General features: G+C 53.4%; 1 protein-coding gene across 5 annotated transcripts in view; it reads right to left on the bottom strand.

Moving 5' to 3' along the window:
- Nucleotides 1-2580: 2580 nt before the first annotated feature.
- LOC104059011 (receptor-type tyrosine-protein phosphatase V-like) overlaps nucleotides 2581-27699 on the bottom strand; it is a 44627-nt gene continuing 19508 nt past the window's right edge. For 2 of the 5 annotated variants that reach the window (XM_054087488.1, XM_054087490.1), the window contains exons 14-40: nucleotides 27174-27443; nucleotides 25888-26160; nucleotides 24512-24784; nucleotides 23767-24039; nucleotides 22116-22385; nucleotides 21392-21670; nucleotides 21032-21166; nucleotides 20715-20925; nucleotides 16890-16957; nucleotides 16590-16716; nucleotides 16209-16256; nucleotides 15690-15783; nucleotides 14765-14855; nucleotides 14149-14225; nucleotides 13202-13336; nucleotides 12520-12642; nucleotides 11919-12079; nucleotides 11414-11549; nucleotides 10820-10899; nucleotides 9972-10059; nucleotides 9401-9491; nucleotides 8409-8485; nucleotides 7967-8101; nucleotides 7335-7457; nucleotides 6667-6824; nucleotides 5901-6036; nucleotides 2582-3572 (exon numbers count right to left, since the gene is read on the bottom strand). In XM_054087488.1, the coding sequence (XP_053943463.1) occupies nucleotides 3513-3572; nucleotides 5901-6036; nucleotides 6667-6824; nucleotides 7335-7457; nucleotides 7967-8101; nucleotides 8409-8485; nucleotides 9401-9491; nucleotides 9972-10059; nucleotides 10820-10899; nucleotides 11414-11549; nucleotides 11919-12079; nucleotides 12520-12642; nucleotides 13202-13336; nucleotides 14149-14225; nucleotides 14765-14855; nucleotides 15690-15783; nucleotides 16209-16256; nucleotides 16590-16716; nucleotides 16890-16957; nucleotides 20715-20925; nucleotides 21032-21166; nucleotides 21392-21670; nucleotides 22116-22385; nucleotides 23767-24039; nucleotides 24512-24784; nucleotides 25888-26160; nucleotides 27174-27443 (3992 nt within the window). In that variant the 3' untranslated portion in view covers nucleotides 2582-3512. Of the gene's footprint in view, nucleotides 3573-5900; nucleotides 6037-6666; nucleotides 6825-7334; nucleotides 7458-7966; nucleotides 8102-8408; nucleotides 8542-9400; nucleotides 9492-9971; nucleotides 10060-10819; nucleotides 10900-11413; nucleotides 11550-11918; nucleotides 12080-12519; nucleotides 12643-13201; nucleotides 13337-13749; nucleotides 13808-14148; nucleotides 14226-14764; nucleotides 14856-15689; nucleotides 15784-16208; nucleotides 16257-16589; nucleotides 16717-16889; nucleotides 16958-20714; nucleotides 20926-21031; nucleotides 21167-21391; nucleotides 21671-22115; nucleotides 22386-23766; nucleotides 24040-24511; nucleotides 24785-25887; nucleotides 26161-27173; nucleotides 27444-27699 lie in introns of those variants that run through there. The other 3 variants (XM_054087489.1, XR_008453469.1, XR_008453470.1) reach the window with 3 other exon arrangements.

Raw genomic sequence — 27699 nt, forward strand, 5'->3', positions numbered from 1 at the left:
CGTTGGGGTATACAGGTATAGATGCTTCTTGGTGTTCAGTGGAAACTGCATGCTTTGAACAAGTGCCTATTGGACACCAGGCTAAAGCTCACATCTACACACACCTGTGAAATGTAACCGTGCTCAGCATCTGGAGTTTCTGGGCCATGCAGAGCAAACGAGAGCCACAGGCAGTGTACAAGAGCACCAGCAGCGAGATGTTGGGATTGGATCCAGGTCTGTTTCATCTCACACCTCTTTGGAAGTATGAGCACCAGTCCTTGTCTTACATCAGCAAATGCACAGGGACCTCTGCCTTTGTGTGCTTTGGAGATCAGCTATGCTGAGGCTAAGGCAATGAGGAGAGGACTCTGATAAGCGGATGGGATTTGGTGTGGAATTATTAGTACTTTGACTGTGCTTGTAGGTGTTTGTTAAGGATTATGGACATGCAGGTCCCGGGACAAAGGCTATTGTCTTGTATTCCAAGAACTATTTTTAAGGCTGGCTGGAGCTGGAGGGTGAAAGCTGGACACCATGGTTGTTTCTGATGGAGGTCTAAGGAGGATGGTCCTATGTGCAAGTGGCAGCAGAACAACATAGTCTCTGAGACTGTACCTTCTTGGGGGCTCTGGGATAAAACCCTCAACCCCAGTGAGAGCCTGTGCTGCTGCTGAGCAGGTCTAAAAGTCACCAGCCTATCAGCTCAAAACTCTGGACAGACAATGAGCACTTTGGACCAGATTTGACTGTGTAGCTTGCTTGCTTTATGACAGGCTTCCAGCATGCACCGGTATGTTCTCCATGGTTCCCTAGAAGATGGCAGGTGGGAAGCAGAGGGTGGCAGAGGGGACTGAGCAGCAGAGAAGCCCTGACTGCAGAATGGAAGACAGGGAATCATAGAACTGTAGAACACTAGGTTGGAAAAGGCCTTTGAGATCATCAAGCCCAACTGCACCTGTCCACTACTAAACCAGATTCCTAAGCATTTCATTCACCCATCTTTTAAACACCTCCAGGGATGGGGACTCCACGAACTCCCTGGGCAGCCTCTGCCAGTGCCCTTTTGGTGAAGAATTTTTTTCCTGATATCCAATCTGAACCTGCCCTGGCACAACTTGAGGCCATTCCCTCTCGTCCTACTGCCTGTCACTTGGGCAAAGAGACCAGCACCAACCTCACTACAACCTCCTCTCAGGCAGTTGTAGACAGTGACAACATCTCCTCTCAGTTTCCTTTTCTCTAGACTAAAAGCCCCAGGTCCCTCAGCTGCTCCTTGTAAGACTTGTTCTCCAGCTCCTTCACCGGCTCTGTTCCCCTTCTCTGGGCACTCTCCAGCCCCTCAATGTCTTTCTTGTAGAGAGGGTTCCAAACCCAACCCAGGATTTGAGGTGTGGCCTCATGCATGGCGAGAGGGCTCCTGCCTAGCTGTCTGCTCCGTGTCTACACGTGGGCAGAGGACACCAGGCAGGTTCCCACGCCTCTCTGAGCACACGGCTGGCAGCTGCAGTGTTCTGGTGTGTTGTGGGGAGAGGATCTGGGTGAGTGTAGCAAGTGCCAAGGAGAAAAATCTTATCTGGGAGGAGGGGGTCAAACCCATTTGCAATTGAGGCATCATGCCAGTGCCAGGATGGCTGGTGGTTTCTCATGCTTAGGTGTCCTGTGTGCTCCGCTATAGGGTGCAGGCAGCAGGGTCCTTGTTTTGGAAGAGGGGGAAGTTATCTGGGGAAACCTAGGAACAGTAGGATGAGTCCAAATAAAGTCCCCCACCTGGGGCTGTCTACTCCTTGCAGTGGGTCTTGGGCCCTCCTCATTGTAGCTCTTCTTCCTTCTCACCCCAACCCAAGGGTGCTCTGGCAGGACGTGGTATTGTGTGGGCCCAGACTGGGGTGACAGATGGTGACGAGGTTCACAGATCCATTTTTTCCTACCCCAAGAATCTGCTCATGAAATCATCTGCTTTTTGGGTTGGTTTTTTTTTCATAGAATCATAGAATCATGTAATGGTTTGGGCTGGAAGTGACCTCAAAGCCCATCCAGTACCAACCCCTGCCATGGGCAGGGACACCTCCCACTGGATCAGGGGATCAAACCCCACCCAGCCTGGCCTCGAATACCCCCAAGGATAGAGCAGCCATGACTTCTCTGGGCAACCTGAGCCAGGATGTCCCCACCCTCACAACAAAATATTTCTTCCTAAGATCTCATCTCAATCTCCCCTCTTTCAGCTGAAAACTGCTCCCCTCATACTGTCCCTGTACTTCCTGATCAAGAGCCCCTTGCCAGCTTTCCTGGAGCCCATTTCAGCACTGGAAGCTGCTCTAAGTTGTCCCCAGAGCCTTTAGTTCTCCAGGCTGAACAACCCCAGCTCTCCCAGCCTGTCCTCGTATGGGAGGTGCTCCAGCCTTTGGATCATCTTTTTTGAATTCTTCCTCATGACCAGTGCTTGGAGCTCAACCAATGAAGTCACTACTTGCAATTTCATCCTGTGCACAGCCGTCTTTGCTTGCAGGCCAGTGGTGTCCCTACCTGTGGGACATGGACATCCCAGTTCCCGGCGCAGCAGCCAGTGCTCTGCAGTCAGCCACAGGGTTGCCAGCCACTTGCATGTCAGCTGGACCAGGTGACTTTGCCCTGGTCCTTGGCTCTCAGAAGCCAGCAGTTTTGGAACTTCAAGCTCAGGCTTCACCAGAAGATGTGTCTTCCTCATAAAGCTGTGAGCAGATTGGAGGCTTACTGTAGAAGTGTTGCCTCACTGACAGGAGCAGATGAGTGAGCGGAAGCTGCTGCGTGCATCAGGCTGCGGTATCTGGACTGGCCAAAGGTATCCTGTCTTACTGCCCGTGGCCAGGGACACAGCAGATCTTTCAGGAAGAGCTGCTGTGCCGCAGCAGGGGAAGGTCTTGGCACCACTGAGACCCCACAGAAGCCAACCCACCCTTTGGAGCACATTGTTTCCTAGGACTGTTTATTGTTTGTACCTATGACCAACCCATCAGCCGAGACAACCAGCTCCCACCATGCTCTACCCACAGAGGTGTCCGAGACCTCAGCACCCTTTGTGCCCATGGTTGAACAGAGATCACGGTGCCCAGCGCTTGTGTTGGACCTCAGCAGCCTGTGGGTGCCAGGGCAGCCCAGGAGTGAGGCCAAGGCTGCCCCTTCTGTGCTGAGGGATAAGGGCACCACATGCACCCCTAGCTGCTGCTGTGAACTGCTGTGGGGGTAACAAACACTCTAGGCACCAGGAATCCCAGGATGGCCAAAGCAGGGGAGCATCCCACCCAGCCCTTTGCTGTGTCTGCACTGAGGCTGCAGCAGTTTCTGGTAGGACATCTTTCCATCTGCTCAAAAGACCCTGTGTCACTGCTAACACCACGGAGGATGCGTTGGTGGCAGTGATGGGATGGGGCCCCTCTCGCTGTGGGGCTCACACTGTGCCAGGAGCCCCATGGAGCTTTCATCCCAGTTGGCTCCAGACAAGTCCCTGCAGAGGTGGAGGGCAGGATTGTGCCAGGAAGTGCAGAGCAGAGTTAGGGCTGTTTCTGTGAGATGATGTCCTGGATGCAGGTATACAGGAACATGTACTCGTCCTGCAAAAGAGAAAGCAGGGTCTGGAATCAAGCTTCTGACAGAGACCTCCTGGTTGCAAGACTAACCTTGCAATTTGCCTAACAGTGGATCTCGGTAGATCCCTGTAAGCCTTCAGATGCAGACAACACAAGTGGGTTTACTCCACTCACTTCATTTCTCTAGTCTGAAGATGACAAAAATGATCCAGATGTCTCAGACCTACTCTGGATTTGATATGGGGTTCAGCCCAAATGCCAGGCTGCACCAAAATGATGCCAGGCTCCAAACAACCCAGGACAGACTGCTCCCACAGCCAGCTCCGGGAGAGGCAAGGGGTGGGAAAGGTGACTGAGGCTGTGTGCAATGCACAAAGCTGAAGGGCAAGGCCAGCCTGCAGATGCTGTGGGTTGAACTCACATGGTAGCCAGGAAGGGGAGATTAGGGACTCGACAGAGGGGCCTCTAAACATCTCGCTAATGCGCTGGCTGAGCTGCAAGTCACGAGGAGCCTCCTCCCCTGCCGGTGGTGCGTTCAGTCCCACAGAAGGGCTGGGAAAGCCACAGATCACACAATGGCCATGGTTCCAGGTCACCAGAGCGTGTTTTCTATGAGCCTGGCCCGGCTGCGAAATCCAGAGTGACAGCCCAGGGTTGACTTCAGACCACGCACACTTAATGCAAGAGCACATCTCCAGAGACAAGAGCTTAAACACCCAGTGGTTTTCCATGGACAATCCACCAAAGGTTCATCTTCCCCCTTGTTTGGTATTACCCTCCCCTCCCCCCAAAAAAAAAATCAGCTGATGCCCACAGCATGACAGCAGCATCCCCTGCCAGAGATGAAGGGTCCTGACAAGCCCTGCAGAGAGGGGGGAGGCTGGCAGCCCCATGGCAGCAGCGTGGGGCTGGAGGGCAGCCCTGCATCTCCTGCGCTGCCCGTGCTGGGATCAGAGCGAGTGCTGCTGGCAGCAAGGTGGGGAGGCAGCTGCCTCTTCTGCCTCCCCACTCAGTGGGGCAGTGGCTTTTGATCGGCGCTTGCTGTGCCTTTATGGGCACATTGTGTCTCTGCTCAGCAAGACGGCTGCTGGAATACAAAGGAGCTCTGGAGCTGGGGCAGTGGATGCCTTGCCCTCCTCTGTCTCCCACCACGAGCATGGTTCACATTAATTAAGAATGTGGTTAGCTGCTTGCAGGCAGCTCTGCAGCTGGGAAGCCCTGGAGAGATTTGCCCTAATTCTGCTGTCCCCTGTGGGTGGGGGAGTTACAGAGATGCTGCATCAGCTCAATTCAGAGGACACAGCAAACGAAAGCGCTGTCTAGAGGGCATCTGTGCCACCAGCACCCATCAGGAGCAGTGTGCGGGAGGCCTGTGGGGCTGGGCAGGCACGGTAGAGGGTGCACAGCAGGGCACGGCCATGGTATCGTCAGACAGTGCCACAGCCCACACAACTGCGTAGCAGCTGCAAATGTGGCAGTGTCCCACTGACCTCCTCCTCCATCCTCAGCTCTGGCAGCAGACAGGGGCTGGCGTCAGGATCTGAGTGTGGGGAATGTGGCAGGAAAAGGCACCAGAAAAGGGGAAACCCAGCAGTGTACCCAGCCTGACTGCTGTGTGCAGAGGCCAAGGGTAAGCAGGGAGTTTTCTCATGTAGGATGAAGTGGTGCTTCAAGCTTTCCAGGGCAGAATGGGAAGAGTGCCTTGTATTTATCATGGAATCATAGTATCATAGGATACTTTGGGTTGGAAGTGACTCCTACGGGTCATTCTGTCCACTCCCCCTGCAGGAACAGAGACATCTTTAACCAGAACAAGTTGCTCATAGCCCTGTCCAAGTTGACTTGGAATCTTTCCAGGGATGGGGCCTTCACTGCCTCCCTGGGCAACCTGGGCCAGTGCCTCACCACCCTCAGTGTGAAAAATATCTTCCTTATATCCAGTCTAAATCTCCCCTCCCTTAGTTTACATCCATTACTCCTTGTCCTGTCATAACAGGCCTTGCTAAAAAGTCTGTCCTCATCTTTCCTATAGGTTCCCTTTAAGTACTGGAAGGCCACTATAAATTCCATCCCCCCCCGCGACCGTCTTCTCTTCTTGTGACCTCACATGCAATTTAACCTATTTTAACTCCAGAACTGAGGGGATGGAAAGCTCTTCAATGCCGTTACCCCTTGGTTGCTGGCAGAGTCACAGAGTGGGGAGGAAGCATGGAATAAACCCCCACGTAGGCTGGACAGGCTCCCAGGTGGCTGGTGGAACCTGGGGAGTAGGCAATGTGCTGCCAGCTCCAGGCGGCTTAACACAACTGTTCAGTTCTGCCCGGCCCACCACCCTTCCTCCTTCTCACCTACCAGAGTTGGGGTCATGAGACAGCAGCTTCTTGCCAGCTGGAGGGTCACCCCATACACATCCACCATTCTCTCAGCTTTCATCTGGTGCAACAGGCAGTCCAGGGAGATCAGTGTTCCCATTTGGCTCACGCTGCCACTGCAAGGCACAAGACAGGGTCATTGATGCCAGGCCAGGCTGAGCTGAACCTCTTCGGAGGTACTCAGCAGCCCAAGAAGTCAGAAACTCCACAAGAAAACATGCAGCAACTGAGTACGGTGGGGACTGTGAGCACTGGTCTAGGTGTCAGGGAGGCCTGTGCTGACCAGGGCAATGAGACCCCAAAGTGCCTGTTGAAGGACCACGGAGATCCAGCCTTCCCTGCCCTGCCGAGCTGTGCATCCCTGACCCAAGCCAGCTCTGCTGATGTGCCTGCTGTGTTGGCTCCTGTGGTTACAAGCAGATGAAGACATCAGGGCTGCTCCCAGGATCCTAGCAGTCGGCTCAGGGATGATCTGGGCACCTCAGCCTAAGAACGACTGGTTCATCCATGCTGGCCTCTGGCCCAACCCTGTTTGCCCTCCCATGCATTTTTCAGAGCACTGCTTCATCTGACCCCCCAAGCTCAGAGCTTCCCTGGCTCCCACGGACCTACTCTCACCATGCCCCAGAACCCTGGGGTCCTGGCGGAGGGTGCAGGCTTTCTGGTGGCCACGTCAAGGCACTGTGCAGCCTAACGAGTACCAGCTCTGAGAGGCTGCCCATGGATGGCACAGTGAGGTGATGTACCTGCAGTGCAGCAGGAGAGGACCAGCTCTCTTCCGGTGGGGCATACAGCGTCTGATTGCAGCGAGGAGCTCCACCAGGCTCTGGACATCTGGCTGCTTCTTGCTGCTCCAGAGTGTGTATAGGAACCGTTGTACTTGCCTCTCCTTTGCTTTCTTCTCCTGGTGAGACACAAAGAGTTGACATGGCTGTTGGGGAGCAATGGGTGTGTTTGGATGCAGTGAAGTCCCAGCTCTCCAATCGTTGGGCTTTCCTAAGCTAACTGCCAGCTTCTGTGAGGCTGTCCTGGCAGTCTCTGCTGGGGCATCACCTATTGCCCATGCAGTGGGAACGGTGCCTCAGGTACCTCCTTTCCTGTGGCACCCTGTCCTGCCCCTTGAGAAGGAGACTGAGAACTGTGTGGGCGTTTTCAAAGAAGGTGAGAAAGATCTATCAGCAAGGGGTGGGAGAAGCCTCCAAGAAGTCTCCTGTGCATCCTACTATGTCCACTCAGCAGATTTCTGGATGCTGCAATCTAGATTCCCTCCTGCATTTGTGGACTGCCAGCACTCTGCTCTTGCGGCTCTGATAGGTCTCCACAGATCTTTCAGCCCTTGCCTCTGCAGACCTGTTTGCTAGCAGTGAAGAACATCCCAGGCAGTAAGAACCAGGCCAACCCCATCAACACGTACATGTTTCACTTTGAGGTGGAAACACCTCCATCTGGAGACAAGCTTCTCTGTGCCACACTGGATGGTCAGCATCTTGGTGCAGAGAGAGTCTCCTTCCAGGGGCCAGCACGCCTCACTTGGGACCTGTGCACAACAGCAAGTTTGGCTTCACGTTGATGGTTGCCATCTTTCAGATCAGCCACCATCTCTGATGGGGTTGGAGTGAGAGCACCTCCAACATCACTTCATGTCAGTTCAAGCCCTAAGTTAACCACAGGCCAGTTTTGGAGATATCAGCAGATTGCAGCCAGCTCCCCTGTTAGCACAGAGCTGCTCAGCAGTGGGAGTCTGCCCAGCACATGCTCTCCACCTTGGCTGGTGAGAGGCTGTTGGTGCCACGGAGGTACAGTTTGAAGAGTACCAGCTGAGTCCAGGGCCACGGACTGCATGGTGGGCAGACAGAAGCTGTCTCCCACAATGAGCTGTGGGAGCACTTTGACACAGGAAAGGTTCAGCTTTAGCTGGGTCTGCACCCAGGAGGGTGCAAAGACACTGCAAAGGCAGTGCAGAGTTGCAGTTTCAGAGCTCTGCTGGCTTCCAACTCCATTAAACATTCCTGCTCTGCCATGGCACAGACAGGCATGATGTCTTACCTCCCCCTTCTCCTGCCATGGGAGAAGTGTTAGGATGGTGTGAACATCCTGTTCCCATACCAGAGTCCAGAAATCCTCCACAGCCAAGTTGTCAGGCCCCTGGACAGCCAGATACTCCCTGCTGGAGTTGCAGCCCTAGGTGGGGAACAAGAACATCACTCTCCTGCTGGAGAGGGTGTCACAGGTACCCCGGGAGAGACCAGGAAAAGAAAACAGGTCAGGAGGCAATGAGAGAAGAGAAAGCACTGAGGTAGGGACAGCCCAAACAGGGCAGGTGAGAGAAGACACATCCTCAATCCCCACAGTCTCCTCTTGTCCACACAGGATCCCAGCGACAGTGGAGCCATACAGGAACCAGAGAGCAGGGACGTGGTGAGGATGGGGGAGCATCCTGTGGGACCCAGGCGCAGTGGTGGGCATTGCTGCCAGGGGTACAACTCACCAGGATGTGCCACACCTGCAGGAGACCTGAGAAAGGGCCCTGTTCCAGCAGGGAAAACTTCACTCTTGAGCGATCATCTGCAAAATACGTGGGAGGTGGAGGCACCTAGGACAGTATCGTGCTCACAAAGCTCCTGCAGACCAACTGCCAAGAATCAGCACAGCCACACAACTCCAGCCCTCCATTCATCATGTCTCTGCAAAGGTGCTCCCTCCCCTCCACAAGCGCTCTGCTCCAGCTCATGGATGTCGGTTCCCAAAAGATAGGTCTCAATCCCACCCTCCTGCTTAAAGCAGATACATGCAGGGCAGGTAGCTCAGGCTATAAATTGGAGAGGGGCAGATTTAGACTAGATGTAAGGAGGACATTCTTCAAAATGAGGGGGGAAGGGTGAGGCCCTGGCCCAGGTTGCTCAGGGAAGTTGTGGCTGCCCCTTCCCTGGAGGTGTTCAAGGCCAGGTTGGATGGGGCCTTGGGCAGCCTGATCCAGTGGGAGGTGACCCTGCCCATGGCAGGGAGGTTGGAGTCAGGTGATCTTTAAGGTCTTCCAACCCAAACTATTCTATGATTCTTAGCCAATGGATATCTCTGTATCTCCAAGGATGGAAAGCCTGCAGATGCTCTGGGCCCCTGTTCCAGTGTTTGCCCGCCTTCATGGAATTAATTTTTCCTTATACTGAGTTGGATTGCCCTTCCAAATCATCCCCATTGCCTCTTGTCCTTCCATGGTGCTCCTCTGAGAAGACTTTACATTTTCTCTGTAGGTAGTTGAAGATAGCAGTAAGATCACCCCTTTGCCTTTTCTCCTCCAGCCTGAACAAATCCACTTATCTCCGTCTCATATATCACGTGCTCCATCCCTGAAACACCTTGGTAGCCTTCTGGTGGACTCATGGCAGTGCGTCAAAACATTTTCTTGTATTGTGGAGCACCAGCCCTGGTCCAGCCTGGCTCCACAGGAAGGAAGAAGATGCAAGGTGTCGCAGCACTTACATGGGAGGATACTCGAAGAGGGCTGTGTCTGCTGGTTGCCAGGAGATGGTGTTGCAGAGCTGGCTTCTTCCTTGACAGCCTCTAGGAGGGTCTGCCAGAGTAAGAGTGGAGGAAACAGTGAGGAGAAAAGGGCCAGAAGGAGCAGGAGGAACCACCCCATGAGGACCTCTGGCCTCAGCACGGGGGTGGTTGTAGCTGCACGTCCCTTGGCAGGAGCTATGTGACCACCCCTGGGGTGGGCTGCCAGCTCTGCTGTGGGGTGGCTCTATCTCTCCGCAGGAGAATGGTGTTCTGGTAGGTCCCTGCCCGACGTGGGGTGGACTGGGGAAGGAACAGGTCATGGGCAGACCCTGACCAGTGCAGGATGGGTTGAGGGAGCCACGTGCCTGGGAATGCAATTCCATGGAGAGGGGACGCTGCAAGGACAGCAAGGCACATGGAAACTGGGGCATGGGACTCACTATGGAAGCACGTGCTGAGTGTTCCCCATCCTGACCTGCAACTGCTCCTCCATCCCCCCAGAGCATACAGCCAGGCAGTGCTCCTGCGCCCTGTCCGGGACAGTTCTCACCTCATACTCCCTCAGGAAGCCCAAGTGGGACTTGGCCAATTTCTGGGCATAGTGCTGAGCAAAGCTTTTCAGCGGGATGGGGCAGGACCTGAGGAGAGAAACTGGGGTTAAGGGTGGGCTTGAGCAATCTCAGCTGCATCCAGGCTGTGTCTGCAGTAGGTGGACAGGGTTGTGGGCAGACCTTCACCCCTCAAATGCCAGGGCCCTCGCAAGTCCCCTGCACAGCTCAAGTCCCGAGCTGTGCTCCCACTCTCCCCAAGACAAAGACAACTGTCAGGTGTGGCACAGCCCAGTGCCCAAGTCCAAGATGCAGCGAGGACAAGGCCATCCTGTTCTGCAGGAGGGAGGAGAAAATTTGACGATAAAGATAGATATGTGACCTCCAGATGTAGCCTCAGAGACAGCAAAGTAGATGGACAAAGCCACACCTAGCCTGACCCCACTCCCTCCTCTTGGCCTCCGTTAGAAGGGACATCTCAAGGCTACCCAGTTGCTACAAGACCCTCCAGTTTGAACCTATCTCTGCAGCATCCTTGTGGGTTTGGAAGCCAGGGGCTGATCGAAATGCCTCCCCCAGGACAGGTCCGCAGCTCTTTGTCACTGGCACAGCCCAGGGGACTGGAAGTGGAGTAAAGGAAGATGTGGTCCCTGAGGCTCTTCCAGTGTTCCCAGTGACTCACACCTGGTCCTGGGCCACACTGCAGGGACAACCAGCCCTGGGCTGACCCGCCTGGCTGGGCTTCCCCATCCTGTCCTGGAGCCAAGGCTCGAGCAGGGGTCAGGATCCCAGATTGCTGCCTGAAGGGGCTGTGGATCAGGGTGGACAAAGTGGCACAGCACACCCTTACCTCTCTGTCCCTGATAAACCCCAAAGTGGTTCGTCCAGGATCTTGTCCAGGATGCAGCTGTGCAGGAAGATATACTGGGACTGGAAGGCAAAGGCAGATAGCAAACTAGAGCAGGCAGCATGAAAAGGGGGGGTTGGCAGACGGGGTCCTTCATTCATGCCCAAAAGGCTCTGGCTACTTCAGTCTCAGAGCCTCTGGGTCTGTCTGTCTGTCTGTCCTGAAGGGCAGGATTGACAGTGTCCCAACCCCGAGCACTGGATGACTTATTAGATGGGTTGTGGAGCATCACAGGCCAACAGCATGGTGTGAATTAAGGATTGCCTGCAAAGGGCCTGATCCTGCTCCTAGGTGCTATGGGGTGTTTCTGAGCTCCTGCTCAGAGACTCTGTATGTTGGTGCTGTGAGGGTAGCAGAGTGCAGAGCTGCTGGAGAATCCCACATTTGAGCAATTTTCACTGCAGCTGAGCTGCTGCATTGGCAGCATCGTGACACAGTGTCAGGTAGGGGACAAGCCTGGGGCTGCTGCCTGCTGGCCCTGCTAGCTTTTATGCCATGGAGCATGAGGCCACTGGCAAGAGGAAGCGGAAGTCTTACCAGTGTCTGAATCATCTGGTACCGGTTCATCCGCAAGGTGTAAACAACACCAAAGATGTCCACCACGTTCTCCTGCTTCATCTGCTGCAGGAGCCGGTCCAGGGCAATGAAGGTGCCAGTTCGGCCCACGCCAGCACTGAGAGCACAGACAGCAAAGGTCAAACAGTGTCTGACCCCGCAGCCAACAGGCTCCCGTCCTGCTGCTAGACCTGGTTTCCAGATGCTGCACCCTGGGCCACTGGTCCCAGCACAGCATGGGGCTGAGGAGCCATTCAGACTGCCTCAGGTCGGTGCTGACCATCTCCAGCTGCTCCGTCCCCTGGGACCAAGGAGGCAGGCTGCAAGCAGATCTCCAGTCCCCAGTGCCCAAGCATCAGACTCTCTACAGACCAGACGGATCTCCCGGGTGCTGCTTTCCCTCCCGGTTTTTGCACAGGCAGGACCCTTGTCCACCACATCCTCTCCCATCGTCCCCTCCTGCCGTCCCTTGGGAGCAGAGCCTCACCTGCAGTGCACAAGGGTTGGCCCCGTGTCCTTGGTGCTCTGGATGTGCTCCCGTGCCAGCTCTCTGAACGTCATGATGGATGTGGTGGACTCTGGGATGCCGTGGTCAGGCCATGCTGTGTAGTGCAGGTGGGACACGTGTCGCTCTGCCTGGAGACCCTCCTGCCAGGGAAAATGTTGGTCATCAGCACGGAGCCCACCAGGACAGGGGCACACAGACACCCTGAGAGCACCCAGGGACATGGGGACACCCAGTTCATCTGCAGGGAACAGCCAACACCAGGTCTGCTGCCCTCCGTGGTGCCCTGTCCTCCTCCTCAGTCCTCTGCCATGGTAAGGCATGTGGAAGTGCAGGGAAGTGCCCTTGAAGCTGCAGGCTGTGTCCCAGAGCAGGGATGTGGAAAAGAGAGACCAAGGGTGGACAGCAGGGGTGATAAGCATGGACAGTGACAGGCTGCTCCACAGGGTACTGGGTCTGTAAACCCCGCTTATGGCAAGGAAAGGAAATTATGCCACCACCACCAAGGAGAAACACCACTGCATCCCATGCAAATCCCCAGCCCTTGACAGGTCCCTGTCAGTCTTCTTGGGTCCTTACTCACGTGCCACAGTTTGAATTTGCGCATGGTCCACTCCTCAGAGCTGCTCTGCATCAGCAGGTGGACTTGGATCTGCCCATAAGAGACTGGGGCAGATTCGGATGGCCAGTAATGATCACAGAGGACCTACGGCATAGGGGAGATGGAGTCCCAGTGAGGGCCCAGGTCCCACTGAGTGACACTCAAGCTTCTGGGAGCATCCAGAGAGCAGCTGCTGTGAGGGTAGCCAGGGCTGGTCTTGGGGAACAAGTATTGGTTCTTCCCCTTCCCGTCCGGAGCTTTGCATGGCACTCCACTATATCCCTGTTCTCTGGATTTTGGCCTACTCCAGAGAAAAGGACACGTATGGGTCTCATCATCCCTGGAAACTGGAGGAACAGTCTATGTGAGGTGTCCCATCCAGAGACAAGTGGCAATTTCAGATGCTGCAGAAATATCTGAGGGTGATGGGCGTGGTTCCAGCTAAGCCCCACTTCTGCCCTTTCCTACCCTGAGCTAATGCTGAGCCATACAGATCAACCCCTGTTCCCCCCAGACTATCTGTCGAGGAAGCTGTGTGAGCTGTGCTGGCCCTGGAGCCACAGGGGCTGGTGGAGAGCACAAACTCAGCTCTGGGCTCAGCTCGCAAGAACAGGGCTGGGCTTGGCTGAGGCTGGCACGAGGAAGCCCAGTGGTGCAGTCCTACCCGTCCATTCTCCATGCACACTGTCAGCATGATGATGTTGCAGACGTTCTGCTCCCACACCAGCCTCCAGAAGTCCTCTATCGTTTTCTTCAGGGGTCCCTGGGTGGCGATGAACTCCTGATGGGACGTGTAGCCCTGAGCAAGAGGCACATGGGAGGAGTTGGCAAGTTCCTGAGGCAGGTGGATCCTGGCCTGGAACCGAGTCAGTGCCTGATCTGCTTTCGTGGTAGAGGGAGAAATGCCCATTGCCCCCAGCCCATGCAGGCCCAGCTCCCAGGCAGCTGATCGCAGAACCAGCTGTTTTCACAGGAAGCATGTGCTGCCCAACACTTGCTCTCTACCTATTCAGAATAAAGTTGTGACCCCTGCTGTTTCCTTCCAAGCAGTTCCTCATACAGATCTGGACGTTTCTCATGCTCTCAGTCATTGCTGGAGGTAGGGGCAGCGTGCAAGGTCTCAGGCTGCTTCTTTGTATTTGCCCCTTTGACACACACATGCCCCATGGATCCATACACCCGTGTGTGCATGCTGTGTGCCCTGCCTGTTACCTGGGAAAATCTCCGAGATGGGGAATGTGGGCACAGGTCCAGGGTTGTTCAAATGCAGCTGCACAGACCAGAAGGAGAAAAAGTAGACAGACAGACAGGACAATAAGCTGGGAGAGGATGGGAAGAAGATAGTCCTCAAGAAGAAAGCAGAAAGCCTTGCCACTCTCCTCACACTCGTGCATCTGCGTCCACAGCACTTGCCATATGACCATCTCCACCAACCCCTGCTAAAGGGCAACTGTGCATCTCCACCTGACATCCAACTCCTTGCCAGTCTGTGCCAGCTGTGGCTTCAGAGGCAGCTCTTGCACACCAGCCCCAACAACCTGAACCCAGGCACAGCTCCTGTGATGAGGCCCTGTGGCCATGTCTCTGTGGAGAAGGCAAGTGGGCACTCACAGGCATGAAGTTGGCATTGATGTAGTCTGAATGCAGATCCTCACCCAGCTTGCTCAGCTTGACCCGAGAGTGGTCATCTGAAAGAGACCATACACACATGACCCCCAAGGCAGCCCCTCAACAGGACATGGCGATCTCCTCTTCACCTGGTTAACACATCAGGAGAAGTCCCAAGAGCTCCTCTAGCTCCATGTATGCAGCCAGCAGACAGGCTCTGTGCCTGGTCAGGCACCTTCTCCCTAGAGAGATGAGCATTGCTACCCGCTGGGTTAGCAGCGGAGTAAGAAATCAGAGCTGATATCGTGAAGTGCATCAGACAAGCCACAGAACATTCATGGTCCCCCTTTTATCTCTGGCTGGGACCCACCCCTGAGCTGGGCTCACTACTGGAGTTGCTGAGGAGAACGGTGGCTCAGTCCTGCCCGGCTCAGCCCTTAAGCCTTAAGTCTCCAGCAGGAAAACGGAAAATGAGATGCATTTCAAGACTCTTTCTTCTCCCAGGAGAGGAGCCAGGGACTGTGAACCCTGCAGCGATGCAAAGTGACCTGTGCTTTTGCATTGCAGTGTGGAATCCCATTCAGTAAGCTGAGGGGAGGAGGGAGGACACAGCACTCACAGGGCAGCACGTGGGGATATCTGTTCTTGGAGACATTCGCTGGTAGCTCAGCCTCCACCTTTGGCTGCTCCTTCCCAACTTCCTTCAGCTCCTGTAGGACAGGGGAGAAGGTAACCACAAATGTTGCTCTGGAGATGTCCTGGCCATCCCAGCTGCCTGCTGATGGCCAATGGCTCTATCCAGCGGTTCTATGGTCATGCATGCACAGGGAGCTGCTCAACTCCTCCCTCGGAATGGCCTGTGAACTCTGGGCCATAGATGGCTTTTACCAGTGCCTTTTCCAACAGTACTGTTTGTATTTAGAAGAAAACAAGCCCAAGAACAAGTAAAGGGGAGGGGGGGAGGGGTGGCAGGACACAACTTCTTAGAAATCAGAAATCTACCAAGAAGCTCAGAGCATTTTCTGCTGAGGAAATAAAAACGTCTTGTGCTGTGAAAACAGAGATATCTTGTGTTGCTTCTGATCCTGTTCTCAGAAGGCCAGAGAAGGGTGGTCTGAGGAGAGTTTGAAATTGCTAGTGGGGCTTTCAAAGGTGCTGGCAGCAGCACAGTTCAGAGCCTGCAGATGTTGGTAATGGGAGCCTAAGGTGAATTTCACAGACTGAGAATGATCCTTGACCTTCCCTTTGGCTGCAGGCTCTTTTCTAACGCTGTCAAGGTGGATCTCATCGCAACAAGACTCAACATCTTCACCTCCAGGCCTGTGGCCCTTATCTTTGTCCACCAGCTATGGACAGATTTTAAACAAAGAAATTGCCTGATCACTTGGTCCATCTAATATTTGGCCTCCAAGAGTGCCTAGTAGGGTGGTTGGATTGCTAGAGAAATGAGTTACTGTCCCTGGAGATAAGGAGTTCACCACACAACAGCTGAAGCATGAGTTACCTAGAGGGGGAACAGTCCTCTAGCAGGAGTGTCATCTCACCTCAAATTCCTGGAAAAAGGCATGGTTAGCACTTGCTGTCTTCATCTCATAGTACTGCTTGAAGCTCTGTATGGGAATTGGCCGATGGACATTTCTACATGAAATGAAGTCCAGAGGAAAACTTGCCTTAGATATCGGAGGTCTGGCAGGCCAGTCATGTGGGCAGTGGGACAGCCCAGCCTCGAGACCCGCGGTATCTAGATGCACACACGGTTGGTTTATAGCCATGTCATTGCCCAGGGAAGTTGGTCCACAGAGCATTGTTTAAGTATCATGAGGGTTTACAGGATGATAAGGATGTTCTTCTACTGCACAAGCCTTGCAGAGGAGGTGTGGACAATGCATTGACTTAGAATGGAGCTGGGCAATAAATACTGAATGTGAGAAAGCCTCACATTTGAAAAATAGCGGAAGGAGAGGAGACAGAGTTGGATTTTTCCTAAGTCAGAACATGAGAAATGTGAAGGACCCTGTGACCTGCAATGGGGTCATGCAGAGAAGGAAGACTCCAGCACTCACCTCAAGCTGTAGGTCACCATTTCCTGGGGCAAGCTGCTCTTCTTGGCTCTAGAACCAAAGTATGGGAGATGTTACTCTTCCCGGCACTGCAGGGACAGGTGCTGTGAGCATGTTGCACACTGGTGGCTCATGGACACTTTGGAGCAGCCAGGTGGCAGCAGGAACACGTCCTTGCAGATGGGGAGGGTTCTGAGAATTAATCGCACACTGGCAGCTTCCCTCTTCCCTCTGCCTTTTGCTTCTGTGCTTGCCAGGTACAACTCTACGAGTGGGTGTCCTAGTTTGCCTAGATCTCTTTTTTACACCCTCTCACTGGTCTTTCTCCTGGCCTGGTACCGAAGGTTGGGTTTCTCAGCCTGGTGAGAGATGTGTCATCCTCACCTCTTTGCTCTGAGCTGTTTCCAATAAACCAAAGTAAAAATAGCTGCGAGTGTCAAGAGAAATCCCACGATGATTCCAGCAATTATTGGCATTGAGAGAGGAGTTGTGTCTGCACTGGATCCAGCTGCTGCAATAAAAAAAGTGATAGAACAGGCAGAAATAAGAGTCAGCAAATGCCTGCATTTACTCTATGTTTTATATTTACCACAGCCTATGATTCCCCTGGCTTGCCATTGTCAGGTCATCGATTCTCTCTTAACCCACAGAGATGGGTAAGGAAGATAACATTACCCATCTTACCTGAGAACATGGTGAACGCCACTGCAGGGGCTACCGGGTCGTATTTGGTGAAGGCAGCGATGCTGAACCTAGGGCAAAGCAGAGTCCAGCGATCAGGAGCAATCCAAACCGAGCACAGCCCCAGGCAGCCAGAAGCAGGAAGACCCAAGGGAACAGGACAGCTGCACTGAAATGCTGTGTTGGAAGAAGATGGTTTTCTGGTAGAGATTTAGCGGATGTGTGGAAGTGGTCTTTCATAGAATCATAGAATAGTTAGGGTTGGAAGGGGCCTTATAGATCATCTAGTTCCAACCCCCTGCCATGGGCAGGGACATCCCACTGGATCAGGCTGCCCAAGGCCCATCCAACCTGGCCTGGAACACCTCCAGGGATGGGGCAGCCACCACTTCCCTGGGCAACCTGGGCCAATGCCTCACCATTCTCATGGTGAAGAAATTCTTCCTAATGTCCAGTCTAAATCTGCCCCTGTCTAGTTTGTACCCGCTCCCCCTTGTCCTATCACCACAAGCCTTTATGAATAGCCCCTCTACAGCTTTCCTGTAGGCCCACTTCAGGTGCTGGAAGGTCGCTTTCCTCCCTTTTCTGCCCCTTGGAAAATTTTATTGCGTTTGGGAGAACATGAGAAACGGGAAACAGCTCTCCTCCAAAGGATTATTCAGAGGCACGTAGTGAGTTTCTGCTCTCCTATGGGACACAAACAGGGAAAGACAACAGTAAGGAGGGAAAATCAAAATGGGTGAGTCACTCTCTTAGTTCATGTTAACCCATTAATTGGGTTGACTTGAAAGAGCTGAGAAGCTGTTTGGAACAGGGAGCCTCAGCTGGGAGGGCTGAGTCCCTACCCAGACCCTTCCTTACAAAGTGGCTGGTGCCTCCTTTTCCCTGTGGAGATCTGCTCTACATCCTCCACCTGGCAGAGTGCACACCAAGCCTCACAGCTCCCTGCAGAGTTTATTTCCTTCTGAGCGGGTAACTTGGATGGGTAGGTGTTCTCGTGCCCCAAATACAAGTTACAGCATTGAAATGCAGCTTTGCATTTTAGCAGCTAAGAGTTTGTGGAGCCCGGTGTGAGTCCACTCTGGCAACACCAAAGCAAAGACCTCTTTGGAAACTGAGCCTGCAGAAGCCATGGCACGAGAGATAAGAGCTTGTGGATAAATAACTTGCTGAAAGGTAGGAAACAAGGGCTGGCTTTCCAACTGGAAATGGGCAGTCATAGGTATCCGCTTTTCACCACCCTACTAACGATTAACCAGAACAGAAGCCCAGGGACTGAGGCTACACGCTGTTTAGGGCAGCCAACTAAGAATAGAGAAGTAGGGAACCTACTGGGCTTTGAAAACTAGAGTGAACACTTAGTGAGTGGGACTATATTGGAGTGGTTGGATTTGATCAGATCTAAAAGACATCAATACATGCTCAGCATTAGCAGGGAGATGCTTCCATTCCTTTAGCCTCTCTAGTCCACCATGGAGAAGACATAGCTGGCCATAAGTGTAACTTAATATCTGAAGACCCTTCAGAAAGTAGGTTTGAAAAATAACTGAAGGAGAGGAGACAGACTTGGATTTTTCCTGAGTCAAAGCAGGAGAAAGTGAAGGACTCTGGGACCTGTGATGGGGTCACAGTGTGCAAGCTGAGAAAGTAAACTGTGAAGAGTTGCAAAAGGATCTTCTGGTCCTGAGTAACTGGGCAGTTCAGTAGATGTTATTGAATCACGGTGAGTGGACTAATGACAGCCTGGTGATTCTGAAGTAGCTGCTACCCCGCGAGAGGTCAAAGTTGGAGTGAAAACAGCAGTGGGGAAGCAGGAAGGGCAGATAAGCACTCTCAGACCAGCCAGACAGTATGGTGGGGTGAAGGGTATCCTGAGGTGTTTGTCTTCTTTTTAAACACTGCTGGAAGATGCTGGCACATCTCAGGCTGAGCCATCGCGTTGTAAGGAAGATCCAGCTTGTGCCCAGGCTGTCCACTGTCTCAGCTGTCCTGGCTGGAGCAGAAGGAGAGATCTGACGCTGCCAGGGGTGAGCAGTGAGGCTCATCATGCCAGGCCTGACAGTGAGTGGGACAGGATCCGTCAGCAATAAAGGATAGATGGGCTGGATGCGCAACCAATCTCAAACCTTCTGAATTGACTGGAGACTCTCCTGTGCCAGCGCAGGGCTCGAAACACCTGTGGTGGCCACGGGATGGGAACGGATCCTCACCAGGGCTACAAAGATGATTGGGGGGCTGGAGCACCTTCCCTAAGGGCTGAGAGAGTTGGGTTTGTTCAGCCTGGAGTAGAGAAGGCTCAGAGCAGATCTTATAGCGATCTTCCAGTACCTGAAGAGGCTACAGGAAAGCTGGAGATGGGCTTTTCATAAAGGCTTGTGTGGATAGGACAGGGGGGGAACAGGTACAAACTAGAGAGGGGCAGATTTAGACTGGACATTAGGAAGAATTTCTTCACCATGAGAATGGTGAGGCATTGGCCCAGGTTGCCCAGGGAAGTGGTGGCTGCCCCATCCCTGGAGGTGCTCAAGGCCAGGTTGGATGGGCCTTGGGCAGCCTGATCCAGTAGGATGTCCGTGCCCATGGCAGGGTGTTGGAACTAGATGATCTTTAAGGCCCCTTCCAACCCAAACTATTCTATTCTTATACTCTTCTATTCAGTTCTCCCCTGGCAACTCCTTTTTTTCACTCCAGTGTCTTTTCTGGCAATTCCTTTTTTTCCCCAGTAGAAAAGTGCTAACACTAACCCAGTGCTAACATCAGCCTCTGTTCCCTGCCAGTGCTGTCCCAAACAGCAGCTTGAATTAAGAGCCCCTGTTTGGCAACATGTGTGATCCTAAACTGCCTCTATAAGAATCAATGCCAGTTTTTCACATAAGCATGGAATCTGCACAGAGCAAACAGTAGAGAGAGCAAATAAGAAAAGAATAAAGGAGACCCAGCAGGTCTGAACCCAGCACCTTGGTTCGACTCAGCACAGAACGTAAGGGCAGATCTAATTCTCACTTTACTCATAGGCAAAAGTGAAGCTTTCTCTCATGCACACACTCTCTCACGTTTTTCCTTTCTCTTTTCCTGACACTCTCAGCAACTTCTATCTCCAGTCAGCCACACTTGCTGTAAGTTTCTTTAAACTGAAATGGGACAAACTTCCAGATTCTGGGGAATTCCTGTGTCAGAGAAATGTCTGGGGAAATGGTCTGTTTGATGAAATTGTGAGCTGTTCAATCAAGAGAGGACTGACTAAAAATATGATCTGTAGCACAAAACCCATTTTACCATCAACTATTTTAAAGGTACCCTATAATGAAATACGTATGCTTGGACATTCATCTTCCTGGATTCTATTTATTGTCAAATAAGACTCTGAATTTATGGATATTGTGATCTCTGTGTCTCATGAGGAATCTCAGTGCCACCCTCTTACCTTTGAGACCCCAACTGTGTTGGCACCACTTGAACTAATGTTGCCAAACCAGTTTCATTTTTGCACTCTGAACCTGCATGTGGCTCATACAAAAGCCCCACAAACATTAGCACCCATTGTGGTTCCTACTCTGGAGATGGACAACTACCCAGCTCCTCAGGCAACACATACAGCCCTTGTCAGCCTCAGCTCTCATTTCTGCTCTCACTCTCCCTGCCTAGTTCACTGTCTAACATTCTTTGCCATGCCACCCCTTGCATCTCTCAAAGGCTGCTTGGTGGAGCAACCCCTGGAGCACAAAGGTGAGGTGACACCCAGGGAGCTGGTGGCACCTTGCAGGGACACATGCAGTCCCTCTTCTCCTCCAACCCCTTCCCCTCAGGACGGATGTTGACATCTCTTACCTGTACTGTTCGTTGACTTTCAGCTTCCCATTGCATGTTGCCCTGGACTGGCCGCACTCCTCTGTGCCCACTGGCACTCGCCAGGTTTCAGGGGAGCTCCTGGGACTCGGATGGAAGGGATTGGGGATTAGCACAGCCAGGTAGGAGTCCTCTGTCCCATAATAGTGGTCGTACCATGTGCTGGACGTGACTTCCTGGGTGGGCCTCAGCACTGAAGGAGAATATACAAGGTGACAGTGGTAGTCCTGAAGTTATGTTTGGGGGCGCTGCTGCCCTCCAGGGAGCCCCTGTAGATCAGGGTGTGCCAGGGCACTTACGTGAATCATTAGTGGTAGCAATGACACCGTAATACTCGATCTGGCCATTCTCCTCACTGAACAGGTCAGATGAAATGACAACTGTGGAGCTGGCCTCCACCTGGAACAAGTCTGCACGCAGAGGCGGAGGCAGAGCTGGAAAAGGAACCAGCAAGAACCATCTGTTAGCACGTCCTTGCTCCCACTATGCATTTCTCAGCCTGTGACTGGTCCCAGCATCACTGCTCAGAGCCTCAACCCACCACAGTTCGGTGCAGGACCACATGGGGCTCATCTGAAAGAGTCCTCAGGTTTAATCACCAACACTAAGTGTCTTCTCCAGGGTTCTGTGGCAAGGATATGGGAAAGAAGAGGACTCACCCTCCGGTGTTGTGTTGCAGAGCAGAGTCACAGCCTGGCTCCTCATTGTGTTCAAGCCCACTGTGGTCACAACAATTTGGTATGACGAGTTTGGCCCAAGCCCCTCAAGTCTGGCCTCATTCGTAGGGATGTTCATGATGTACTTGGAGGTGGGAGGTCCATCAAAGAATTTCTCTGTCGCCACCTCATAAGCCTGCACATCTCCAGGAGATCTGGTCCAGTTCAAGTAAAGGCTCCTTGACTCTGGCAAGCATTGCACGTCCTCCACTGGGTTTGGCTCTGCAAAGAAGACATGTCAGGCTCTTAATTTACTGGATCAGGGAAATCCCAACCACAGAGTGCATCAACCCAGAGCCATTAGGGTCCTCTACTGCCTGTCCCTAGATCAATAGGAGAGGAGCAGAGCTGGACATCTGCAACTTGGGAGCCTTTTGTGCCAAGGGCCACAGGACAGGGAGAATGGGTTGGGCCTGAGTAGACCAATGGGGTTCTCTGCTGAGCCCACTTCGCTCCACAGATAGTGAGGCAATGGGGTGATGGGAATCTCTGTCATGGGGAGAGCTTAGGGAGGTCTTGGCTGCCAGAGGGTCACCCTGCTGGTTTTCCTTATCTTCTACCATGAAGACAGTCCATGCTTCTGTTGACCCCCAAGGGCTGATCCAGTCTTGAGGCCACCCAGGAGTTTCTCCCTCCTCCAGGCTCCACTCCAGCAGGGCATACCCACCCATTGGCACTGCCAAGGGTTTGGTGCTGCTCCAGTAGGGCCCGGCCACACAGCTCAAGGAGACAGAGTAGTTTCTCCCTGGGATCAGCCCGTGGAGGAGGTGCTGGCCTTGCCCTCTGAGGAGAGTGTGCCGCCAGGATAGTGTGCTGTTCCTGGGATCACGCAGCCACAGCTGGCAGTCATCCTGCTGTCCAGAAACACTGCTCCAGGAGATAAGCTTTGTGTTGTTCCCTCCAGCCACCACAGAAAGATTTTTGGGAACTGAGGGGGCTGCAATGAAAACCAAATCAGGAGAGTGTTACTGGCATGCCAGCCCCCCTCCTCCACCCTGTAGAGATTCAAGCAGAAGACGAAAACATGCAAGTAAACTTTATGTGTTCAGTGGTAGCATTTCTGCACCTGCTGGTGAGTACTACTAGAAATGACCTTCAAATGGTAATTGGAGGACAGGGAGGTGGGTTCTTCCTCCTGCTAATTAGCAAGTTTCATTAGAGACCTGTCTGAAGGGCTCTGCACGTGACTCCCAGCACCCTGCCAGGGGCTGGCTGAGCATGGGAGCAGAGACGGCTGGATTCCCGGAGCAAAGTGCAGGGACTGTGGGGACAAGCACATGAAAAGGCTTATTGTGCTTATCTGCAATTTCCACATTCCTTAAAAATAAAAAGCCCAGCCTCCCCTTATTCCCCTTGCCAGGAATTTTCTGAATGACTGGGAGAAAAGCAGTGGGGATGGTACAGTGTCCCCCCGGCTCTGAGGACTTGTTGTGTGTTAGGCTGTGGGTGTCCTCTACCAGAGCAGTACCACTGCCATGGTACCCTTTACTCTTTGTTCAGTCATCCATGCCCAGAGGAGGCAGCTCACGTGGACATCAGGGCCATTAGCTGGAGGTCTGCCCTGAGACAGCAACCACAGCTGCAAGCTGCACCTCAAATCCTGTATTCAGTGTTGGCCTCCCCAGTACAAGACAGATATTGAGCTGCTGGAGCTCATACAGAGATGGGGAACAGAGCTGGAGAAGGGGCTGGAGAACAAGGGTTATAAGGAGCGGCTGAGGGCCCGGGGGTTGTTTAGTCTAGAGAAAAGAAGGCTGAGGGGAGACCTCATCACTTTCTGCAGCTCCTGGAAAGGAGGTTGCAGTGAGCTGGGTGTTGGTCTCTTCTCCCAAGTGACAAGTGATAGATTGAGAGGAAATGGCCTCAAGTTATGCCAGGGGAGGGTTAGATCAGATACTAAGAAAAAAATTTTTACTGACAGAGTGGTGGAGCCCTGGCAGAGGCTGCCCAGGGCAGTGGTGGAATATCACATCCTTAAAGGGGTTCAAAAAGTGTGTGGCAGTACGTAGCACTTTGGGACATGGTTTGGTGAGCACAGTGGGGCTGGGCTGATGGTTGGTCTGGATGAGCTGAGAGGTCTTTTTCCAATCTTAACGATTCTGTGATTCTAACATTGTCCTATGGGCAGTAGTATTGTCCTGCTGTTCACTCCACGGCAGGCTTGCATGGCCCAACTTCCCATTACTACCATGGGCGGTACCTACAGCTTCCAAGCAACAGTTCCAGCCCTCTCCCTACCCCTTCTCATGCTCAGCCTGCCCAACTGGGAAGGCTGAGTCTCATGCATGATGCAAGAATCTCCAGCTTTTGCCACTTACTTGTCCAGTCACTGATGTTCCCCGCAGAGGCTGTGTAGGGTCCTGCCACAGACACCACTTCCAGCAGGTATTTCTGTCCTGGAGCCAGGCCAGAAAAGGTGAATTTGCTGATGCCTTTCCCAACAGATATGTTGGCTGCCACAATACCTGATCCCGAGTGATACAGGAGGAGCCTGTAACTGTCTTGCCCTTGGGGTTCACCTCGCCAGGATGCACTCAGCCTGTTGGGATACCCCTGGTTCGTCATGTACACGTTACGAGCAGCCAGAGGGTCTGAAAAGGCAGGATGGAAGATGTTGTTAGTGAAGGATCTGAGGACATTGCCGGGTTATCTTGGAAACATCATCAGAAGAGTTGCACCACACAGGACAGCGAGGCAGCTTCTGCAAGGTTCAAGTGGTGCTTATCCAAGCACAGGGAGCCCTGTCCCAGCTGGAGCAAGATACCCAGGAACAAGAGAGGAGGAAGCACCCAGATGGCTGGAGGAGAAGGGGAAAAGGATGTCCCTGCCTGCTGCTCCCTCCTCCATGCCTCTCCTCTGAAGCACCGTCCCCAGAGCTGCGGCTGTCTAATCCAGGCTGGTGGAGCTGATGGTGAGGGTGGACAGAGCCCTGCCATGGCACTAGCGTGCCCCTGATTTCAGGCAGGGCTTGTGAACCTGAAGGTCACTGGAGTTGTGTCCCTTGTCATGAGCCTTTGTGATTGCCCAACAAGACATCCATCACCCTCAAAACCGGGTACTCACATGTCCAGTTGCTGACATTTCCTGCAGGTGTTCGGTAGGACCCCGCCACGGACACCACCTCCAGCACATACTTGCTTCCTGGGGTCAGGCCCACGAAGGTAAAGTTGTGGGTCTCTCTCCCAAGCGAGGTTGTAGCTGCCACGGTGCCCAGCCGTGCATGGTACAAAGTCAGTGCGTATCCCTCTCGCCCCCCAGCTGAGGCTCCCCAGGACGCTCTCAGCCTGTCGGGGTGCCCTGTGCTCAGCAAGTGCACGTTGTCTGGGGGCAGCGAGCCTGCGAAATCATCAGACCTGACGTTAGGGACCAGACTGTGCAGAAGGAAACACACTCAATGGGACATAGTGCAGCAGAACGGATGCTCCCTGAGGGTTGGGACGTGGAAGCCTTCCCTGGCACACTCCACCTTCTCTATTTTCTCTTTTCTGTCCCCATCTCAGCTAGCTTTTAAGGCTTCTCACCCTGTGTGGTCCCTCACACACTAGTCCTTCTTCTCTGAAGGTACCCGCATCTCCAGCTGGAGCACCTTTGCCACCGCTGTATGCACAGCTGATATAGTGTTGATGCTGTGTCCAGCTCAAAAATCCTTCTGGGTGGAGAGAAGTGCTGGACTAGTCCATCTCCAAGGAGAACTTATAGGAGTTTTCCAGTACCTGATGGGGGCTACAAGAAAGCTGGGGAGAGACTTTTTCCAAGGGCCTGTTGTGATAGGACAAAGGGAAATGACTTTAAAGTGGAGGGGGGAAGATTTAGACTAGACATTGGGAAGAAATTCTTCATGATGAGGGTGGTGAGGCCCTGGCCCAGGTTGCCCAGAACCTGGAGGTGTTCAAGGCCAGGTTGGATGGGGCTTGGAGCAGCCTGGTGCAGTGGGAGGTGTCCCTGGCCAGGACAGGGGGGTTGGAACAGGTTGACCTTTAAGGTCCCTTCTAACACACACCATTCACCATTCTATGATTCTATGACTCTGTCTCTAGAGCAAAGAGCCTGTGGAGTAACCTCTTCCCTTGCTACACCTATTCGTTAAATGAACCTTTATGGTAACGTGGTTTCTACCTGAAGAGACTCAGCAAGGGCACAGGTGACCCTTTGTTCCAGAAGCACAGGCAAGAGGATGTCCCCACATGGGACACATGCCCCCACAGCTGGGCAACCCTGCATGTCACCAGCATGTACTTGTGCAAGTCTACATTTGAACATGCATGTGTCCATGAGGGCAACAGTGTATCATGCTCTAATTGCTGTGTGTTGCACACACGCACATGTGTATGCACATCACCAAAGGCACTAGGATCCCTCTAAACCTCCCTGCCCTCATCCTGGCCCAGTGATGCAAAATCTCCTACCCTTCTACAGGGGACACTCCTCCAGGCACTCACGTGTCCAGCCACTGATGTTGGGTGCCGCTGCCTGGTATGGTCCAGCAATGGCACTGGCTTCCAGGGAGTATTCATATCCCGGGGTCAGGCCTGTGAAGGTGAAGTTGTGGGTGTCTCTCCCAAGCAAGGTCGTAGCTGCCTCGGTGCCCAGCCCCGCGTGGTATAGGGTCAGTCTGTAGCCGTCTCGCCTTCCAGCTGCAGCTTCCCAGGATGCGCTCAGCCTGTCTGAGTGCCCTGTGCTCAGCAAGCGCACGTTGTCTGGGGGCAAGGGGCCTGTAGAGGAAACACAGGTCACTGCCAGGAACCATGTCTGAACTGAGGGACAGGAGATGCTCCATGTCTGCGCCAAGCCTGTTCTGCATGAGGTGGGTCAGCCCTGCAGGGTCCTAAGGGCTTTGCCCTTGGCTCTGTGACAGCTGCCTCCTCACTGGTGCTGCCTGAGCCTGTGGATGGCAACCAAGGACATGGGTGGCCAAGCCACAGAGAGGAGCACAAGCTCCTCGTGCTGTGTCCAGCAGGGCATGAACACCAGGCACTTGCATGGGCGGGAGAGGAAGGCAAGATTTTTCCTGCACCTGTATGGCCTCTGATTTGAACCATGAAGGCATTGAGACGGCAATGTGCGTTCGCAGCCCAGAAGGCCAACAATATCCTGAGTTGCATCAAAAGAAGAGTGGCCAGCAGGGGGAGAGAAGTGATTCTGCCCCTCTATTCCTTTCCTGTGAGACCTCATCTGGAATACTGTGTCCAGTTCTGGAATCTTCAATGTAAAAAGAATATGGAACTATTGGAATGGGTCCAGAGGAGGCTACAAAGATGATCGGAGCGCTGGAGCACCTTCTGTATGAGGACAGGCTGAGAGAGTTGGGGTTGTTCAGCCTGGAGAAGAGAAGGCTTGGACCAGATCTTATAGCGACCTTCCAGTACCTGAAGGGGCTACAGGAAAGCTGGAGAGGGGCTGTTCATAAAGGCTTGTGGGGATAGGACGAGGGGGAACGTGTGCAAACTAGAGAGGGGCAGATTTATACTGGACATTAGGAAGAATTTCTTCACTATGAGAGTGGTGAGACACTGGAACAGGTTGTCCAGGGAAGTTGTGGCTGCCCCATCCCTGGAGGTGTTGGATGGGCCTTGGGCAGTCTGATTTAGTGGGATGTCCCTGCCCATAGCAGGGTGTTTGGAACTAAATGATCTTTAAGGTCCCTTCCAACCCTAACTATTCTATGATTCTAAGGGTGGTGGAGGTGGTGGAGGACACCTAGCTGCAAGGACAGCATCATACTCACGGGTGCAGTGAGTGAGGTTGGAGGTGCTGGTGTGGAAAGGCCCAGCTGTGGCCCTCACTGCCAGGCTGTAGTGGGTGCCGGGGCTCAGGTTCCTGAAGAAGTGAGTCCTGGCGTCCCCACCCAACACCACGCGCTCAACACGGCTGCTGGAGGCTGTGTCATAGACTTCCACCACGTAGCCTTCTGCTCCGCGCCTTGTTGCTGCCCAGGAGGCCTGCAGAATGGAGGCAGAGGGGCTGCCCAGGGTGAGGTTGGCAGGGGCCAAGGGGTCTGGAAAGCAACAGAGGGACAGTCAGCCCCTGCATGCCTCCAGACACTGCTCTGTGCTAGGAGCCAGCTGCTTTGCCCATGGGATCCTCACCCTCTGGAAGTGCTGGACTCTAGCTCCCACTGGGCAGTGGACAGGCTGGCCACCAGAGATCCTCCCAGAGAGATGCATGGGGACAAATGGGGAGTATTGGGAAGCATAGGGAACGGCCTCAAGATGTGAAAGGCCAGGTTTGGACACTAGGAAAAATTTCTTCAT

This window comes from Cuculus canorus, chromosome 24 (assembly GCF_017976375.1).
Source record: "Cuculus canorus isolate bCucCan1 chromosome 24, bCucCan1.pri, whole genome shotgun sequence".
Lineage (NCBI taxonomy): Eukaryota > Metazoa > Chordata > Aves > Cuculiformes > Cuculidae > Cuculus > Cuculus canorus.